Raw genomic sequence first — 21,455 nt, 5'->3', positions numbered from 1 at the left:
CATTCCTTCAGTTTTGTGCCCTCTTCTTAAAGAGTATACATGATAACCATAAAGAAACCCGACCTTTGTTTCTTCTGTCCTCACTGCATCCAGCAGATAATGAAGAAGCTCCTGACTGTCTTGTTGCTGAAAACTTTTAAATCCAGGGGCCCTATGATTTAAAACCAAAACAAAGAGGAAGAAAAGAATAATCATTTTATCAACAATATATTAGTATTATTTACAATCATCTTGAAATAACATATAGTCAAAGATTCAATTTACTCTTTTTTCTAAGCAGAAAGACAAAAGGTGATTACTCATTCAATTCAGATGAGATATTCAGTACAGCAACATGGCTGTCATTTATTAAGCAACTACTACACACCAAGCACAAGTACATGTGTTAAGCTTTACACATGCTAAGTCATATAATCTTCAAACAAGCTTGGAATTTACTTTCTCTAGCTTATATGAGGGCTCAGATCGACTACTTAAATAACTTGCAAGGTCACACAGTGGGCAAGGAAACAGTATTCAAACCCAAGGCACTGTGATTTATTATCTTCCTACCTTAAATCACTCAAAGAAAAGCAAGAGATTATGATAAACTGATACCTTTGTGAATGTATTCAACTTATTAATTTGATAATCACATTTCCTGTATATTAAATAAAAGGATCAGGTGTTATTCATGGAGACATCGACAGCAAGTATTAAGTTGATTTCAGTAACTTTGAAAAATAATATTTTCTTCAATGAACTCAATGCTAAAATGAACATTTCTGCCTTAAATGCAAACAAGTACTAAATTTAAAAAGTGCTCTGATCTAAGATGAAGAAAGAATTTTGTCAAAATGATACAAAACCTCAGTATCTTGTTAATAACATTTAATGAAAAAAAATGAAAACAAATATATATGTATATGCATGACTGGGACATTGTGCTGTACACTAGAAATTGACAAATTGTAACTGACTGTACTTCAATTAAAAAATACAAAACAGTAAAACTATTTTATGGTAGTACAAGACAAGTTTACAATGGTCTCACCATGACATTACAACATTTTTCACTTGATATACACAACAATGCTGTTAAGGAATTCATATTACATACTAGGCCATTTTATATAAGGGATTTGAGCATCTGTGGATTCTGGTATCTGTGGAGGTCCTGGAACCAATCCCTCGTGGATACTGAGGGACAACTGTAATACAAACTCCACTTTATACAGAAGAACAATTGTGTGCCATCGACATAAATCCAGGTCCTTTGATTCTTGAGTCCAAGATTTTAAGCATTATTCTTCATTATCTCATGATCAACATTGACCCTTGTAATGCTAATTTGAGTTCCTGATGCTAAAAAACTCTCTGAACCAGTAGTGAATCTAGCCTGTAATGGGAACCATCATTTTGGTTACTCACTCTTGCTAAGAAGAAGCAAAGAGCATCATGATGTTGAGAACGCTTCCCTGGTGGGTTTTCTTTTCTGCATGTAGTGCCCACCTCCTAGATCAGAGATGAGGATAGAAACCAATATGAACACCAATTCCAACCCTCTCTGGGTCTCCGCAGCTGGAATTCATGAAAGACAGAAACTGCCTGACACTACACTTGTGCTGGAGGTGCCAGGAAAGGTCAGGGAGGGGACAGGGAGGGGAAAGAGGGGAATCCTTCAGAAAGCCTCACCAGCCAGGAGGTAGGCAGGAGAAGACAGTTCATGGCTTTCAAAGCAGACACACAGGAAGGAAATCTTCCGAAACAAAGGAGAAAAGGCCTCCACCATGTCTCTGCCTACAGCCCCATCTCAGCCATGCACAAAGCACTTACTGCCTTCTAAACCACTGAAGAAAACTGAATAAAATCTAGATTTCTTTTCTCTCATCTTTTACCTAAGACTGGGGAACAAATCATACGGTGCTTTACAGAATCTCTAATGGAACCCATCTGAGCTACCAACACCAGAAGACATCTTCAAACTTAAGGATATGAATAGAAAAATGACCAAATAAGTGAAAAAATTCACTCTATTCCAAACAAAGGGAACATTCACAGGAACTGTACCTTAGTAAAAGTGTTACTATGGGAAAGCACTGGGAACTTTAAAAGACCTCAAATTATAAGAGGAAAATGTATGTACACTCATAAAACAGGAACAGACTGTCGAGAAAAATTTAGAACAAGAGAAACTTCGTGGAGATGTCTTCTGAGTGAAGATGAATCAATCTGTTCACAATCCAAAAACTTTCTCTGCTCTAACCATAAAAGGAAAAAGAGAAAACAAAACAAAACAAAAAGGTCTAAGTGGGATTTTCAAGATAAAAAATCCACAGAACAAAAATAGAACACAAAATTGTAGGCAGAGAAAAAAAAAGAAAAAAAGAAAAACAGACTTGATAGGCTCCAGGCCTGAAAGAGCGCAGACCTGAAGGGTAAAGAAAACTGAAAGTACTGCAGACGGGGACCAGGGCCAGGCTCATCATTTCAGGATGGCGGATCTTACCAAGAGGGGAAAGGCAGCCCTCAGGCAAGTGTTGCCTAAGGCTGCAACAGGGCACAGACACAGACTACTGACCTGGAGCTGAGCCAAGCCTTCCACAGACTCTTCTCACTTCCCCAAACAAGCACAGCACTGTAACTGAACCATTAAGAGACCTGGATTTCCAAGGCCAGCCTGGAGACAGGGGGTGAGGCTATCTTAAAGTTTAAAAATTTCAGGCAGAGAGAGGAAAGTGGGTTTGAGGAAGGGGAGGAGATGGCAGTGGATGGGGAAGCTCACAGCTGTGGAGGAAATGGGAGAAAGCACAGGTGGAAAGATGACAATGGAAAAATAAAGAATTCACCCCCAAAGAAGCCTACAAACCAATACTATAAAATACATAAAGAAATCCAATGTTAATCAACATTAGATCAACAACCAAAATGAAATTACGTCACTCCCAATAAATTTTATAGCACTGTCCCAAAGATGTTAAATATTTTGAGAATGTCCAAAAACATAAAATATGAGCGTAATTGCCAATAGAAACCTAGATATTAAAAAAATAGGAAAAAAATTAAGAGCATGTAGATACAAGATGACCAATTAAAAATATTAGAAATAAGAAAATAAAACCACAGACATAAAAATACAAAATAGGAGAAACTCAGAACTATACATGGTTGAAGGGTAGAATAATAAAGCAGAAGATAATATTGAAGAACATACCCAGCATAGTATACTGAACTTTCATTCTCTCTTGATAATTTGGTGGCACTCTTAAGGTACATGAAACACCACAGAATATCACAAAACTAGGACTATATATGTGTGTAATTTCCTCATGGACAAAACCCAAAGAAAACTCAGCACATCAATATTAGTTAGCAACCTGAGGGAATAAAGGAAGCAAAAGGTGGGTGTGACTGAGAATGGAGAAACAGAATCACTCTACAATCTCTCTGAACCTTTCAAAGAAGAGTACACGTAAAAACTGGTGAAATCCATTAGGATCTACATTGGACTTGACAGCGTTGTGTTAATGTCAATTCCTCCGTTCTGACAATAAACTGCTATTATGTAAGATATTATCATCGGTGGGAGCTGGATGAAGGTACATAGGAACTCTGCACTCTTCTTGTCACTTTTTGTGAGACTTAAAACTATTGCAAAATAACAAGGTATCGAAGAGGGAAAAAAGGCCAAAAGAAAGTTGAAGAGCTTGCTCCCAACAATTCATCACAAGTGGTCAAAGTGTCTGACAAATCACCATTATAACAGATGCTTCAAGAGACTGGGTTCAACTCTCAAAAATCAATGTATATATACAACATGAATGAATCTCAAAATAATTATGCCAAGTAAAAAAAGCCAGACCAAAAAAAAAAAGAGTGCATATTGTACAATTCCATTTACAGTTGACCCCTGAACAACACAAGTTTGAACAGTGTGGGGCCACTTACACACACATTTTTTTTCAATAAATGCATACTGCAATATTACACAATCCTTGATGGCTGAACCCACAAATGTGCAACCCGGAATCCAGCGGGCCAACTGTAAAGTTATATGAAGATTTTCCACTTTGGGGAGGGTTGGTGTCCCTAACCCCTGTGTAGTTCAATGGTCAACTGTATACAGAAATCTAAAAAATGCAAACTAATCTATAGTGACAAAAATGGGGCTTAGCAGAGGGAGTCCAGAGAGAGGGATGACAAGAGAGCCCACGAAGACGTTTAGGGGTAATGGATATATTCATCATATTGACAGTGGCAACACAAGTACATACGTATGTCAAAACTTAACTGACAGTACACTTTAAATAAACAGTTTATTGCTTGTCAAATATATTCACTAAAGCTATTCAGAACATCTATTAATATAATTCACTATTTCAGCAGATTAAAAGAAAACATGATTATTTTAATAGATGCAGAAAAAGTATTTGATAAAATTTAATATTCATTCTTTTTTCTTAAAAAACAACAAGCATTTATCATCTCATGTTTTCTCTGGGCCAGGAGTCAAGATGTACCAATACCCATTCCTGGTAAGATCTCTCAGAAAAAACTAGGAATGGGAATTTCCTCAACCTGATGAATGGAATCTGTGAAAAGTCTACAGTATCATTCTTATGTGTGAAAGACTGAATGCTCTGCCCTTGATATTAGGAACAAAACTGTAAATTAAATAAAACTGGAAATTAACAACTGAAAATTAAAAAAAATTTTTTTAAGTACCCAATTACAATAAATAGCATTTAAAAAACATGAAATTCCTAAGGTCAATTTAACAAAATGAGTGTAGGATTTGTAGGATAAAAACCATAAAACTTCGATGAGGAAAAATCAAAGACCTAAATAATTGAAAAGGTATGTCATAATCACACATTGGAAGACTCAAAATTATTAAGATGTCAGTTCTCCCCAAATGGACCTACATATTCAATGTAATCCTAACTGACAAACTAATTCTAAAATTCACATAAAAAAGCAAGGGACCTAGAATAGTTTCATTAATAAAAAAAAAAAAAAAAGGAACTTTGAGGACTCACACCATCCAATTCCAAGACTTACTGTGAAGCTACAATAATCAAGACAATACAATATTGGGATAAGAACAGACATACAGACCAATGGAACAGAACAAAGTCCAAAAATAGACTCAACATACATGGCTTAAATCTTCACCTGATTTTCTAAAAAATCACTTTTGCTAGTATATACATATCTTTTTAAAAGAAAACACAGTAAGGCAAAAGAAAATGCAATTTTTTACATTTTTACATTTTACAACATTTTCAAACATTGGATCCTGTAATTCTATTTATCCTTCAGACATACTCTCACAAGTGCAATGATATACACACACATATATCTATATGTAAAATCAAATAAATTATATCCCCATGTGCTCATATGGAAAGATGCAAATATATTAAGCAAAACAAGCATGCTGCAAACAATTTTTATATATGTCTGTATATGCATAATGACTTTTGGAGAGAATAAAGAAACAAATAACAGTAGTCTGAATTTTTATCTATGAGCATCTATTATTTTAATATTTTGAAATTTTGTATAAATGTTTGTAAAACCAGAAAAAAATGAAACAAAGCAAAGTTCTTTTTGGCAGAGTCAAAAACAAATTTATAATGCGGGTGGGTATTGCTCAAGTGGCAGAGTGCATGCTTAGCATGCATTAGGTCCTGGGTTCAATCCCCTGTACCTCCTCTAAAAAAATAAATAAATAAACCTAATTACCTCCCCCCACCAAAAAAAGTTCCTAAAGCATATAATGTCCTAAAAACTTAACTCTATGAGGCATCCATGTCTCTGAGACCATTAAGGGCTTTACTGCTCTTCAGGCATTGAAAAAACACCCTTTGGCAACCAAATGAAACATAAAATAAGCCCTCCATATTTTGGACTACATTTAAAATACCATGGCACATTATGCCCAATAAGTCAGTTGCAGTAGAATAAATACTGCATGATTCCAATCATATGAGGTTACCTAGAATAGTCAAATTCATAAAATCAAAGAGTGAAATTATGGTTGCCAAGGGCTGGAGACAGGGGGAGAAGGAGCAGTTACTAAACAAAAAACATAAAGTTTTAGTCAAGCAAGATAAATAAGTTCTAGAGATCTGCTGCCTAATATTGCACCTACAGTCAACAATAGGATATGTGCACTTGAGATTTTTTTAAGAGGGTAGATCTCATATTGGGTTCTTTCCACAACGCGATTTTTTTAAAAAAGGAAATTAACATTAGTATAATACCATGAGATAAAATAAAATATAACACAATACCATGGCACAAGTAACTAGCGTCAATCAAAATGAAATTTTAAAGCCTAGAGATACACAAAAAAATGCAAGTTCACATTTAAAGAATTCTGTTTCTACATATTCAGTTATTGTGGACTGGATTAGTGTATGAGCTCCTGGCAGGGTCTGTTTTTAATAAATTATACATTGCGCGCCCCTGGATTCCAGCAAGTACCTGATACAAAGTAAGATTGCAGTTTTCTGGATGAAGAAGTAAATGAGTGCATTAAAGTTGAGTCAGGTCCCTCATGACATGTGTCATACATCCTAGGTACACAAGGATTTTGTTTTTAAACATACTGTAATGCCTTGAGAAATTTACTTAAACGCTGTGTGTCTCCAAGCTCATCTTTAAAAATAAGAAAACTAGGTTAGGTGTCCTGTTGTGACACTTCAGGATTGTACAATTCTGTATTCTCTCACTTTGTGGTATTACGTCATGGGCTTCTAAGGCAGGACAGAGCTCTGTTTGAACCCTGCCTTTGTCACTATGAGACAAGGTAAGCGACTCAACTTCTGTGAGTTTCAGTTTCCTTACATAGAAAATGGGGACACACAACCATTTCTTTAGTTTTCTGAGATGTAATTTACATAAAGCACACAGCTGCGACTAAAAAAATGTTGGTTCTTCCTCACGGTGGTCAACGCAATACAAGCAATGTTACAGTAAGAGTCAAACTACTCACACTACGTAATAAATACATTCATATTTTATAACTGATGATTATTTATATTAAGAATGTAGATGTACCTACTTCTGACAAAGCTGATTAAAAAGAACTTTAGGAGAAAGTGGTCCTTTTTCAGTCTCCTTCATGCTGTTAAGAAACAGGAACAAGGCTGAGGTCAACGGTCCAGGGCCTGAAAGTTCCACCACTAATGGGTCCTTTAAAAACATGATCAACTCTATGTCAGAAATATATAATTTTAAAATAAAACATTATTAAAAAATCTAAGAGTTACACTTTCTTTAAATGATGATTAAACTGCTTCAAGTGTATTAAGAAACTATTCCCTCATATGTAAAATGAATATATAAAAAATGAAATTTAATACTTTAACTTGAAAAATACAAGTATTCTCATATTCTCTGCCCTTTACTTAATAAAACCATTAGCTTCAGAGTGAAAAACCAGTCTTTAGTTGCTTGTAACTGTCCCTTAATATGCTCTCCTAAAGTAAAATTACTCATCTACTTGATATTTGTACATATTCACAAATAATAATAAATTACATTCATTAGCAATACCCCATCCCCTTCCTTTCCCCAAATATTTCACTAACAAAATAAGGAATGGGAAATTATGTCACAAAAATGGTACACCATCTCCCTCCTTTAAAGGAGAGAGACATAAAGCTTGACAAAAGCAGCTAAAATTGTGTGAAGGATCAATGCTCTTTATTCTAGAACTCTTTCCCCATCAGATTTTATTTTCTAAAATGTTATCTTTGCTAGTGACCCAACTGGATGCTGTCAGAAAGTGGGGGTGATTTTATGATTGAGTATCTCAGTAAAGGGAGACTAGAATATGAATAAAGCTGGAACAAGTGAAAAAGTTGCAGTGACTCATTTTGGCCAAGAGAGGGTGTTCGGGATTTTCTAAGTGGTAGAGTAACCTCGTTTTTGTTTGTGTTTTGACAAAATTATGAAGTAGCCTTGCTTTGTTTCATTTCACCAGTCTAGTAGTAACCAAGTAACACGACCTAACTGCGGGTGTCAGACCAGCTTCTGAATGTCAGAGGCTGCCTTCCCCTACTCCTTTCTCACTAGTTTAAAAGCCCATTATCAAAGTAGGCTCCAAAAAACTTTTAGATGGTCACTATTAGAATTGAATCTACCTTTAAAGAACCAAAATGCTGTATTTAAACAAATGTCACCAGCAACTACAAAACAGGACCTAGACATTTCATTCAACAAACGTCAAACCCCTTTTTGTCTTTTCTAGAATGTTTGCGTGGAAGCTGCCTCAAGTATTTTTTGTGTTGTTTGACCCACGCATGATATGTTTGAACCAGAACATATCTTAAAGCTATTATTTTAGAAGTTTTAAGTATAATTGTTTGTTTTCACAAAATGCTTCTGAATTATATTTTTCAAATTCTAGGACTATCATCTCAATTGACAATTCTGAGAACTAGGAAAGATAGGTTTTGGCAACATCACTGACTCATCTGAAAAGAGCTATTATTCAGATAATTATGCTTCTTACCAGATGAGAGTCTGAGGAAGGAACAATCTTGAGTTTTGTACCATGTTCTTTGACCTCATTCATCAGTTCAGTAAGAATGTAAGACTGTGCCAAATTCTGAAAGAAAACAAAAATAACATCTGATTCAGTTATAATATGCCTCTGATTTTACAGTTTTAAAGGTTTTAAATATCACCTGGCATAGCAAAAAAGAAATTTTTAAGTTTTAGAAAATTTAGCTGAGTACATTTTACATTTAATATATATCACTATTACTGATAGAGTCCCAGTAAAATAAAGAGAAGATCTTTCAGAAGTAGTGTGTAAAAAAGTGTATGTGTGTGCATGACAATGGCTACAGACAGCCTAAAACAATCAAAAAGAAAACAAAGTTCTAGACGAACATTTGGCAGTCATTTACAGACTACAGGTGTGCCAATGAGCACAAATTAATTACAATAACCTTTTACATTTTTCAAAGCTCTCTCATGGCTCTTACCTGAATGACCGCATTAAAAAAGCAAGTATTTCCTAAATTCGTAATTCCTTTCACAGATGTTACACTGCTGCCTTTTCTTCCCTTATTTTTTTCACCTGTTTCACATTTTTCTTCATAAAGTTTTATGATTCTAGAAAATGCATCTAAGAGAAAACATAATTGACATGAGATTTAAAATTAAATACATATCATCTGACATAATTTAAATGTATTATTTAAAATTAAGTAAGATTTTCCTCTGAATGAGTGTTCTTGAATGGCAAGAATACAAATACAAATAAATGTCTCAGGTTTTGTATTTTACTGCTAAAGCAACTAATTTTAATTCATCTTAATATACACATCTGTATCTCAAACCACATTACAGAATAAAATCCAGATGAATTTAAAAATTAAATATTAAAAAATGAAGTTAAAAAAAAGTAGAAAAGACTAGATCATAGTTTCTATGACTCCATTTATTTTTAATTTGGGGGAGATAATTATATTTGTTTGTTTAGTTATTTCTGATGGAGGTAGTGGGAATTGAACCCAGGACCTCGTACATGCTAAGCACGTGCTCTACCACTGAGCTATACCCTCCCCCAAGACCATAGTTTCTAAATACCATTCCCTACCAAAACGAATGGAGACTCTAATGCTGATTCTAAACCTGGGGCAGCAAAGAGGCAAAATCAGCCTATAACAATCTGTTGTGCTAGAAAATAAGGAAGTGCTCAAAAAAAGTGATGAGCATGTCAAAATATACAGGTGTCATTCTGAATAGGTTCCCAATGGTCCAATCTGGAACAATTTGTCATTATAAAACAAAAAGGGGTACTATTAGATTATTACTCACTGAACAAAATGAGAATGAATCTGAATTTGTAATAAAACAGATTTTAAAATGAGGATGAAAGAGAGAAAACTTCCTTACAAGACAATGCCGACTAATAAACAAAAGAAATACTGATGGATTTTTAAAAAACCCTACAGTGGTAATTTTTTTGGTATTGTTCTTGAAACTTTTCTGTACTTTTGAAATTGTCAAAATAAAGATACTAAAATCCATGAATGCTCAAATCTTATATAAAAATGGCACAGTATTTGCATATAAATGTACACCCTCCCATATACTTTAAATCATCTCTAGATTACTTATAGTACCTAATACAATGTAAATGCTATGTAAATAGTTGCCAGCATGCAGCAAATTCAAGTTTTGCTTTTTGGAACTTTCTGGAATTTTTCTCAAATGTTTCTGATCTGCGGTTGGTTGAATCTGAGGATGCAAAAGTGTGGATAGTGGGGAAGGGGAGCCCCACTGTATAATATAAAAAGTAAAATGCCTAATACATAAATGTATGGTATATAAGTGCATGTTTTAGGCTTACCAACATGCATAATTAATGCAGATTTGCTAATTATGTCAGTATATCACGTTTAAAAACAATACAAAAAAGAACAATTTCCAACATTTATGAACTGAGATTACTGATTTTACCTATTTAACAACAGATCACTTTCTGAATCAGCATGATTTTAAGTTAAACAGGAAATTCCCAAGTTCTCACTTCCGGTTTTAACTAAATGTTCTTTTAAATTCCTTTCAACTCTCAGATTTCACAGTACTTACAATCATGTGTTTTATTCACCTAATACTGACATGTTTGCTGTCTTGCATTGCTAGTTAACTTTTTAAACGTCTGGCTGTCTGTTTTTCCAATCAGATTGATGGAGATCAGGGAATATCTCTTATGACTGCTCTTTCTTCCACAGGAGTGTGATGTCGGGAAGAACATACATTTTAAAAATTCAACTTAAATGAAAATCTACAAGATTAAACAGCAAATATAGTCAAATTTCAGCTTTCTGTGTCTCCAGTGAGTTCTTAAGAGGTAAATAAGTTAAGACGTCCCCTCCCCACCCTGCCCTTCTGTACAAGAGCATTAAGAGAGGTGAAAGGAGTGGAGGCAGCCCTGTTCTCAGGGACAGCAGCGCAAAACAAACACCATCGAGAGAAACTTTAGTCTCAGGTACTGGCAGACTGATATCACGCACATCTTATTGGTTCAAACAAGGCCTGACTTGGCACCTAGGAATTTTGCCAAAGAAAAGGCATCTAGATATGGGACTAATCCAGTGTTAATCAAGTGGGATCATTAACATATTTCTCGTACGATTTTCCTAAGGATTAAGTGAGCTAAGTTTGCTTGGCAAAGCACCTGGCACGCTAAGCTCTATGTGAGTATGTGAAAACCGGCCCCCAGAGCCCCCCGAAATTGTGATTTGTGCCCAAATCTGTATCTTCCGAGCCATACTTCATGTCCATTGCTTATTTTCTCTCCCTTTTTCCTTCATGTCCATTGTTTATCTGCTCTCACTTTTTTCTCTTTAATCATTTCCTGTACTTTCTGGGGGGGAGGGTGGTTTCCCTCAAGTTTATCTCATTTCTAATTGGTTTTTCTGAATTGCTCATATGAGTTCTACCTTTTATATTGACTTTGTGCTTTTCATGATCTTAGCTTTTCTTTCTAACGCGTGGAAACGTATCATTGAGAAAAATAAATTGGTGGTTTCTCAGATGTTTCTTTCATTAAACAAATTTATTACAAGGAAAAGATTTTTCTTTCAAGTCTTAACTTTAATCCTGTGATGCAATTTTTTATTATAGACCCAATTACCTATTTTTCCCCTTTATTCCTGTATGTTTATTCTTTAAACATTATTGGTTGTTATTGGATATCTGTTGTTCAGATAATGAAGACTGTTTTCAACTCCAAATCCCAGAATTCTGAGTTAACACAGAAAAGAACTAGCAAGATAGATCTCTTCCCCTGTCCTCCAAACATCAAAAAATAAGGGATAAGATTTAAACCCCATACTAGAGCTAGGGGGCAAAGGCTGGCACAATCATTGGAGGTCACCGAAGTGCAAAGACGAAGCACAGAGAAAAGAGAAAGAGGGAAAGGCCAGATAGTATTCAAACCTGCAAGGGAATGTAAAAGCAAATGAAAAAGGCCATTCGGGGCTTAAGAAGCACTACACAAACAAGAGGAAGCCCCATACGGATCCCGGCAGGGTTTGCAAAAGAGAGCAGTCCACCTCATAATTATATCTGAGATTCCAACTAAAGCCCTGAACTGGCAGGTTTCAGTCTCTCATTATAGCTGTTGCCACTAGATGGTTTCACAGTGATCTTTAAGAGATTTAAGATGAAAGACTAATTAAATCCAAGCAGTGCTCAATCTTTTGGGGTAAGGCTGTTAGTCTGATTTTATGTTTACAAAACTCTGTCTCCAAAAGGTTAAGTCATTTGTCCAAGGTTATAACGATAATCTTTTGACTATAAATCCATTGTCATTTTGCCAGCTAACTTCTCTTCAGTGATTTATGTATAATGAAAAGAATTACAGAAACAGTAGGCAGAATTCTTACAGATTTAAGTATATGTTACCCCAAACAAATATGACTCCCCAAAAGTATTTCCTTTAGTTAACATTCTTAAAAAATGTTGCCATAATATTTTTTTAGCCTATTAATATGAAAACTGAGTGGTTGGGGGAAATAAACTACATACATTACATTAACTATATTATATATATATATATATAATATATACCTATAAACATATATTTATTATTCACTTGGGAAAATACTTTCAGAAATAAATTCTATTTTAATCTTATAAGAATAGCATCTTTTAAACTGTAACATACAAATGATTTATGTATCTGTGTACCACATTTACCCATCAGTTTTCAAAACATCTGGGACAGCATCCTAAAGTAAACAATGTTCATAAGACCATCTGGTCAAAACTGCAGGCAAAAAAAAGCATAAGCATATGGAAAAACAGATTTTACCCTTCCCTTCAGCAGTAAGGGATGACAAATGTCGAACCTAGATATATCCACGCTTCACTGTGCGATGCCTTTCAGCACCACCTGGCTCTCCATGCACAGCCACCAAATATGGACAGCACTGCCAGAAAGAACATATCCATGGGGCAATGGCAATAAAAATAGTTTATTTCATGGTTAAATAGCCACTTCACACAAGTGGCAAGAGTCTGTTTGTTGACTTTTTACATGTAAGTCTGTGAGAACATGTTCAAAATTAATTATGCTTTTAGACTTGAATAGTAAATAGATCAGATAATATAACCAGAAAATAAAGTGACATTTTCTAAGAATTATTTACATGTATTTTATTTAAAGTGCTAGATTTTCATTTTACTAAGTAGCATGTTTATAAAATGTAACAATTCAAATTCAATTAATTTATCAAATGTCCACTGTGTGCCAGGTACTATATAAACCACTATCTGTAATTATTTATACTTAATTGCTTATGATTTATGGTGAGAGCATAAGGAATTGACATACAGTGAACAGTATAGAGATAGTAAGCTTTTAAATTAGTGATAACATTTTGGTGAAACTTTCAGAAACTAAGTAATCATGTATATTTGCTCACTAAGAAACTGTCAGCTGAGAGTTTAAGATTCTAGTTTAAAACAATGGTATCTGAATCAGTCTCTCAATTATCTGACCTACAAACAGGTATGCTTTTTAATAAAAAGCAATTTATTACTTCTAATGAAGAATAATTATTGATCATTTTGTTTTTAGAGAACAAAGCTTTCTCAATCTGGCAGTGATTTTACATCACATTCACTTTAAGAACTCTTCCTTTATGAGCACAGAACGAAATGCACTAAGGAATGAACTTCAAGATGTTTTGAAGTATGGTATAATTAAAAGGACAAAGCTACTACAGCAATAACAAAAAAGACGAACTAAACAAAGTTTTGATCACTTGATCTGTTTTCCTCAAGTTTTACCTGAGCCTATGACTTGCTCATAATTGAAAAGAATCATCACACTTCAGGACTAGAGGGTTATTTTATTAATAACATATATTACTTATATATATATATATATATACAATCTCACCTTACTTATCTCCTTTATTTTATCAATGCTGTCATCTGATATTGCACTTATGTAATAAAATAACATAGACCCTCCCCAAAATGCAAAGAACATTAAAAGAAAATTTCAGGTATTCTAGATAAAATTTTTCAAGATCTTTCATATTTCTGTGCCTACAATAAGCCTATAATCTGAGTACTTAAAAAGTTGCTGCTTAATTGAATAGATAGGTTTTGTACATACCTCAGGTCTTACAAGACAGAAAACTGGTTGAAGCATCAGCAAAGCCAAAAAATAGAGAGAAAAAAAGTTTCCAACAACTTGGCTAAGACTAAGACTATCTAAAAAGTAACCTAAAGTACCTCAAATTTTTCTACCATAAAAATGACTCCAACACAAAGATCCTCTAATTATTTTTTTAAATCAAGTTTAAAGATATTGAATTATAAATTTTAAAAAACCCTGAGCATACCAGAAAATTCTGGGTGAGTATCTGTATAATCTTGAAGTACAAAAGACTTTCAAAGCATGACCACAAAGGCTAAAAGAACATTACAGAAAAAACTGATGGACTTGGCAACAGTGACACTAAAAACTCCATTACTGACAAAAAACAAAAACAAAAAACCTAAAAACTACAAACAAAGTCACATATGGAAAAATGAGTATTCTTGTCAACTATACCTTTTGTATAAGCTTTCTGGAGGGCAACTTAACAGTAATCAAATTTTAGAAGTGTTTATAACTTAGCCAGAAATTCCAAAAAATTTAACCTACAGAAATTAAGAGCAAGTACTCAGAGATGCAGCTTTGCTCATCACAGGAGAAAACTGAAAACTACCAATACTGGATTTGTTACCAAGTAATAGTAAATGTCTCTTTTCTCTAAGGTATAAGTATTTGTGAACTGCCTTGGTTAAACCCAGAGTGGAACACTGGTGCATCCTGAGTTTCCCATAGGCATGCAGAAAGCAACTTTATTTTGCAGTTTGCTTATTTAAAGAAAGAGTTCAAGAGCATTATCTCCTCTGATAACTCTCCCCACTGTAAAGATGCAGATCAAAGGCACACGGCTAGTTATAGAGAGTACATTCAAACCCAGGCAGTCTGGCTCCAGAATCCACCCATTAAAACAATGTGATCCGCTATCTGTCTGTATAACAAAGGATGATAAGGTTAATGAGTGTGATGTTTTAAGACACTAAAGAAATGCTAGTGGTGATATAAAAGAAAAGACCACTACTCTTAGGCAAAAGCTAGATGTAATCAAATGCTGGATGTCTTTGGTGTGTGAATTTATAGCTTTATTAAAGTTTATAGCAGCCCTTCTTGAAAGGTTCCTCAAAAAAAAAAAAAAAAAAAATTAAGCCCGAATGTCCGAGACACCCACTCTACGCAGTTAACTTCTCCTTATATATCCAGAAGGGTACTACTTAGTGCCATTTTTGGGAGAACTGAGAAAATAGTCATTCAAGTAATTCTGTGTTCTGTAGTTTGAATGAGGAACCCTGGATTTAAACCCCTAAAGGTAACAGGTTTTGTTTTGTTTTTTTAATGTTCAACCTTTTTTTTGTCCCTAACCCCTTTTATATATGGAAATAACTATCTTGAGTACCTATTCTTGAACACGTAAATTTCTTAGGCATATGACTGCCACTTTACACAGAAGAAAATGTACTTCTTTATAAAAAAAAAAAGTCGAAGTATTACATTGCAGTCAAATTGTTACTATAAAAAGGTACAATATTATTTATACTTAGATACATTATTTCAGATCCCAAATGTACCATTTACTTTCTTATTTCAAAAAAAGATACAGCAATCTTACATTACTAAAACCAAAAGAACCAATATGTCTTTTCACACCAAAAGCATAAGCTTAATGAATTTAACAGAATATAATATTTTATGCTCTCTTTAAGTTCTTTGAAAATGGCATCCTATCAGTATTAAAATTGTGGGCCAAATTTATTGGTTTAGAAAAGAATGTGAGATTGTCAATCATTTATCTGGTTCACACACTGCAAACCAATATTCAACAATACAATTTCACCAGGAATTCCTGGATTCTATAAGTGTTTGCAGAATACTTGCATGACACTTACAAGACTAAGTGACAAATAAGAGAACACTAGCCCACTTATTAACAGTATGTATTTCTGGGTGGGACTCACAAGAAAGTTTCCTGCTATTTTTCAATCTTGTGTTATATATGACCTTTTCATTATAAAGGGATTTTATTTGATGTTTTAGTTTTCTGGTATCTGTTTGCGGGGAGGTGGGGTGTAGAGAGATTTTTTTTTTTTTTTTTTTTTAAAGCAAATCCTAGCATCAGATGTGAAATCCACACAGCTGTAAGCATTCTTCTGGGAACCTGCACTGGGGTTCCCTCAACTGCTTAATGCAATTACCTAAACCAGTCATGTAGTATTAATGTAATTTGCCCATTTCTACAGCTGAAAAGAAGTTTAGTCTTTAAAGAGTAAAAAGGAAAAACTTGCTATCCCACTACTCCTTTATCTTGGAACCAAATAATCATTACCTCACCTGCTTGTTCTGAAAATTCCACTCACTCCTACCTAGTTAACCATTAGCCTTAGACATCTTTATTTGCTCATATAAGTTGCTGTTGCCATCTGAATGGGCAGGTATACACACATAGGCAATCCTATCTGTCTCACAGTACAGTCAAGTAAGTGATCTTTCTAAAACACAAAACTGATCATCCACTTCTCTGCTTAGAACCTATAAGTGGTTCTTCACTGCCTAAAGGATAAATTCTACTTACAAGGCCCTTCAATAGCTGTTTGTACTTAACTTCTAGGTTCTCACTTCTCCCCATCCCCAACATCACAAAGCTCAACTCTGCAGCTCTATAAAATCCTCTGAACATATCAAGCTCCCTTACCAATGGCTATCTCCTCTGCCTGGAGCAAACACCCCTTTCCCTCTCTGTTTAGCTGATATCCTTTTGCTCTCAGCTTAGAAATCTCTTCCTCTAAAAACACAAAAGAAAGGAAAAAAAAAATCTCTTCCTCTAAATAAACACTTCCTAGCACCTCTAGTCCAGGTTAGATACGGCTCCAGCGTGTTCTCACAGTCCACTGTACTTGCTCCATCACAGCACCATTTAATCAGCAACTCTACTTGTGATCTGTCAAAATCCCTCACTAACCAAAAGACCAATAATGGCAGGAACTGAGAAACAGATCTGTCTTATTTGCTACTGTATCTCCAATATCTAGCACAGCATCTGGCGTTAAGGTAGAAACTCTAATATATTAAAAGAGTGAATAATAAATAAAGCAATTTGATAATATTCAAGGGTGTTTTGGTGGAAATGCAATGCTTATCTACTTCCTCAGTAAAAACTGGTCACATGCTAGTTCAGTTCAACTCAGCAAGTATTTACTGCCCAGTCATATGAGAATCAAAAAGAGTAGCAGCCAGGGTACAATCCCCCAAGGCACAGAGCTTTATAAGGAAGACATATATACACAAAGCTGACCCCACAAAACTGAGTGTTAAGATTCTAAAGTATGCTTATAGAGGAAGAGACAAAACAAAGGATTGGAAAAGTGTCACTGAAGTAGGATTTGAGCTGAGCCTTAGGGCAAGTAAGACTGAAGCCAGAAACTCTCAAGACAGAAATGGGCTAGTTCAGCAGTTCTCAAAGTGGATCTGAAGACAACTTAGGTGTCCTTAGGTGTCTTAGGTGTCCTCAGTGTCAAAAATATTTTCACAATAAGCCTAAGATGTTATTTAATTTTTTACTTTCATTCATTCTCAATTATACAATGCAGTTTTCCAGAGACTACAGGCCATGTGATTTCAGAACAGACTGAATGCACAAGGAGATATGAGAACCCAGCTACTTCTATTAAGCCAGACATTAAAGAGACCTGCAAAAATGTAAATCGATGCCACCCATTAAGTTCGTGTTGTCTGGGAAATAGTTATCTTTCTTAAAAATATGTTATTTGTGTTAACACATCATGGGCTTATTACTATTTTTCAATAAATTAATAAATACTTTAATTTTTTGTTTTAATTTCTAGTATGATGTTGAAAGGCATACCCTACCTAACCGAAGCTCTTTTAGTCCTCAATAATTTAAGAGTCTAAGGAGCAACTGAGAACAAAAGTTGAGATTCACTGAGCAGAGAAGCTTAAATTATATGTATCAGATATGAAACCAGCCCAGGCACTGTACAACTTAAAAATACGTTTAAGGTACAGGTACAGGCTTTCCTCTTGATAGTTATTTTTACTTAGTGCAAAATATAAAAAGACTCCTTTTAAGTCACTCTTATCCTCTCACCTAAACACAGTATTTAGTTTCATATCCTTTTTGAATTACCATATACAGACATTTTTACATTTCTACAATCTTCACGTGTATCATTTAAAATAGCTACATAATCACATCCAGCACTCTTACAGACCCCAATAGCAACTTTCGTATTTGATTCATGGAGTATTTTATGAAAATATACTAAACCCTCATGCAGGAAAGAATACAGCAGATTACTATCCCAAAAAACTTACTTCTAAGATACCAAGGGATCTTATTTTAAATCCAACTTGCCTGAGAGATGCTGTAACTTGGAACATGAAGAAGATAATAACATTTTGCCCCAGAACTTCTGGAAACCTTGAATTCAGAAATGTGGCTCTCCCTAACTTTAAAGGCTCTACACTCTCCACCTCCTTCAAGAAACTATTTCCCACTGTTTTAGGTGCTACCCATGGTTCTGTAAAGACAATTAAAGCTTACCTTGGCGCTTCCTTCCCACCACCTGAAATGTTTTCTTTTCTCCTCTCTATCTATCTGAAGTTCATCCTTTAAGGGTCAGCTTGGAAGCCAGCTCATCCTGGCTTCCTTCTGAGTTCCTTTCAATTGAACACTGCATCCTTCTTTAAAGGACTCTTGGAACATCCCTCAAAATACAGATTCTATTCGGCTTATAGCATTATTATTTTTTTAATCTCAAGCCTCTTTAAACTTCTTTAGGAAAGGAACTGTCTTATCAATCTCTATTCCTATGGGAAAGTAGGAGAAAGTGCTGAGGAAAATGAGGCTCAGACAAGTGTAACCTGCCCCAGGTCACAGAGCTAGCGATGGAAAGATTCAAATTTGAATGCCAGACACCCATGACTCAGGGCCTGTGTTCTTTCTCCCATACCATCCATGCTCCCTACCTTACATCCTTTGTGATAATAAGTATTCAAGAAATCTGTAAAATCGAATGGAATCATACCGGCTTTGTTCTTAACCTCATGGAAACTCTAAGGTAAAAAATCCACAGAAAATAATTTCTACAATTATTTTTTTGCTCCCTTGGCATCATATCCCTACATTTCTTCTAATGGCCAACCAAATTAACACAAAGTTTTCAGGAGACAACATTAAGACCAACATCTGTTCTGTAAGTATTAATGTCTACAACCACCATAGTTTCCAACGAATGAGTGATGAAATTAATCACTTCTTCTGCTGTCCAAGAACCTGAGTTTACCTCCTCTAGTTCCTCCTCCACTTTCTTCACTGGTAGAGTCTCAGAGGAACAGCTACCAAAACAAGCATATACTGGGCTATAGGAAACAGAGCTGAAAACTGTATTTTTATATAATTTTTCAGTTTCTGATGCCACCTACTAGGCAGTTTAATTCCTGCTCCAAAGGCATTTCAAAATTATGGCTATTTATTCCCATTCACTGAGTTAATCAGAATCCTGAGGTCTGTACTTGATTCCTTCTACTGTCCCTCACCCCTCACATTTAACCCACCCACTCTCCACCAGGACCTCCACTCACCTCTCACCTGCCCCCCAATAATAACCCCCTTTAGCCTGTGTAAGCCTCTCCCCACCTACACTCTTAGCCCACGACAGTCTATTCCCCATTTGGTAGAGTTATCTTTATTTTTTAAGATGAAATGATTACTCCTCTGCTTAAAGCACTTCAATAGCTTCCTTAAAGCACTTTAATAGCTTCCACTATTAAATTTCCAATAAAATAAAAATTCTTCACCATGGAATTCCTTACAGTATCATGCATGACCTGCCCTCCTATCTCTTAACTCCATCACACTCTGCTCGCTCCCAGCAAACCACACTCCAGCCGCACTGGCCCTTCTTGATCACTACGACCTCCAGGTTATTACCTCTCACTGCGACCTGTTCCTTTCCTTTGAGGCACTTACCAGATATTTGCTTACATTTCTGTGTCTCTTCCACTATGCTCTCAACCCCAAGAGGGAAAGATAAAACTGTTTTTGTTTTACTACTATAGACAGCATAAAGTATAAAACTTGGCATGTGGTAGGCACTTAACATTTTTGAATGAAGAAACTGCTTCCTGATATACTCTTAATTTATATTAACATGTATTATATATTGTTTATATGTTAGATAACAAAGTATGTAATATATAACACATTACTATTGCATAATAATGGATTTAGCTGCCCTTTGTCCCAGGTTCCTGAGAAGCACCCTCTAAATCCTTGGATTTCCAGAGTGACAGGAGTGTCTGTTTTATTCATGGTGAGCTCCTCAGACCACACACTTGATAGCTTATGCTTAAAAGTTATCTTTTTTATTCATTGTGGGACCCTACACAATTTTTGCTAATGAGATGATTCAGGATGGGAGCCAGTAATGCCAGAAAGACCAAATTGTGTGCGATTTGAGGGTTAGGGTATTGGAGACTGAATTAAATCGTGCAGCCAATGATTCAATCAGCCATGCCTATGCAATGAAATCCTAACCAAAGCTCCAGTGAGCTCCCCTGGTTATCAATACTGTGTGTTTTTATTATGACACATCAGTGTGCCAGGAAGGCAGTGTGTCCTGACTCCACAGGAAGATACAGAAGCTTCATGTTTGGGACCTTCCCAGACCTCACCTTACATGTCTCTTCTTTCAACTGGTCCTGATTTGCATCTTTTTTTTTTGCTATAACAAAACTGTAATGTAAGTATAACACTTTCTGTGTTCTCTGATGAAAATGTTATTATTATCTGAGTCATTCTGGCAAATTATTGAACCTAAGAGGGCAGTGGGAACTTTCACAGTCAGTACACAATCAGTCAGAAATGTGGGTGGTCTGAGAACCCCTAGCTTGAGAATGTCATCTGAAGTAAGGGCAATCTTTTGCGGGACTGAGGCCTTAATTGGCAAGGTTAGCCAACTCCAGGTTGTTAGTGTCAGAACTGCACTACAATTATGTAACAAATAACAGGTGTCATTTCACAAATATGTGTCAGGCACTATGCAAGGATTTTTACACACACCATTTCTAAATCTTTAGCAAACAGCCCTAAGACTCACAACAATCCCATATGATGGAACTACTGTACTAATTTTTTACTTAAGGAAACTAGGAGTAAAAAACCATATGAACAGGAAGTAACTTAGTAGGAACCTAAATTCAAATTCAGCACTGTTTGACTTGAGTCTACAATCTAATCGCTACTCTCTCCAGCTTCTCGTTATTAGTTATGTAAATACAACACAAGATAACATCATAAGATTGCTACCTAAGAATTCAT

General features: G+C 35.2%; 1 protein-coding gene across 9 annotated transcripts in view; it reads right to left on the bottom strand.

The window, feature by feature from the left end:
- The window catches only part of USP45 (ubiquitin specific peptidase 45), a 58,047-nt gene that overhangs the window by 22,790 nt on the left and 13,802 nt on the right, over nucleotides 1-21,455 (bottom strand). For all 9 annotated transcript variants that reach the window (XR_004138222.2, XM_010983898.3, XM_064486827.1 and 6 more), the window contains exons 6-9: nucleotides 8,985-9,127; nucleotides 8,507-8,602; nucleotides 7,052-7,182; nucleotides 64-151 (exon numbers count right to left, since the gene is read on the bottom strand). Coding sequence is in view for 8 of the 9 variants with exons in the window: in XM_010983898.3 (XP_010982200.1) it covers nucleotides 64-151; nucleotides 7,052-7,182; nucleotides 8,507-8,602; nucleotides 8,985-9,127 (458 nt within the window). In the remaining variant the exon portion in view is untranslated. The remainder of the gene's footprint in view (nucleotides 1-63; nucleotides 152-7,051; nucleotides 7,183-8,506; nucleotides 8,603-8,984; nucleotides 9,128-21,455) is intronic.

Source organism: Camelus dromedarius, chromosome 6 (assembly GCF_036321535.1).
Source record: "Camelus dromedarius isolate mCamDro1 chromosome 6, mCamDro1.pat, whole genome shotgun sequence".
In the NCBI taxonomy this organism is placed as follows: domain Eukaryota; kingdom Metazoa; phylum Chordata; class Mammalia; order Artiodactyla; family Camelidae; genus Camelus; species Camelus dromedarius.
Note: the sequence above shows the minus strand (reverse complement) of the source record. Positions and strands in the feature narration are given on the sequence as shown.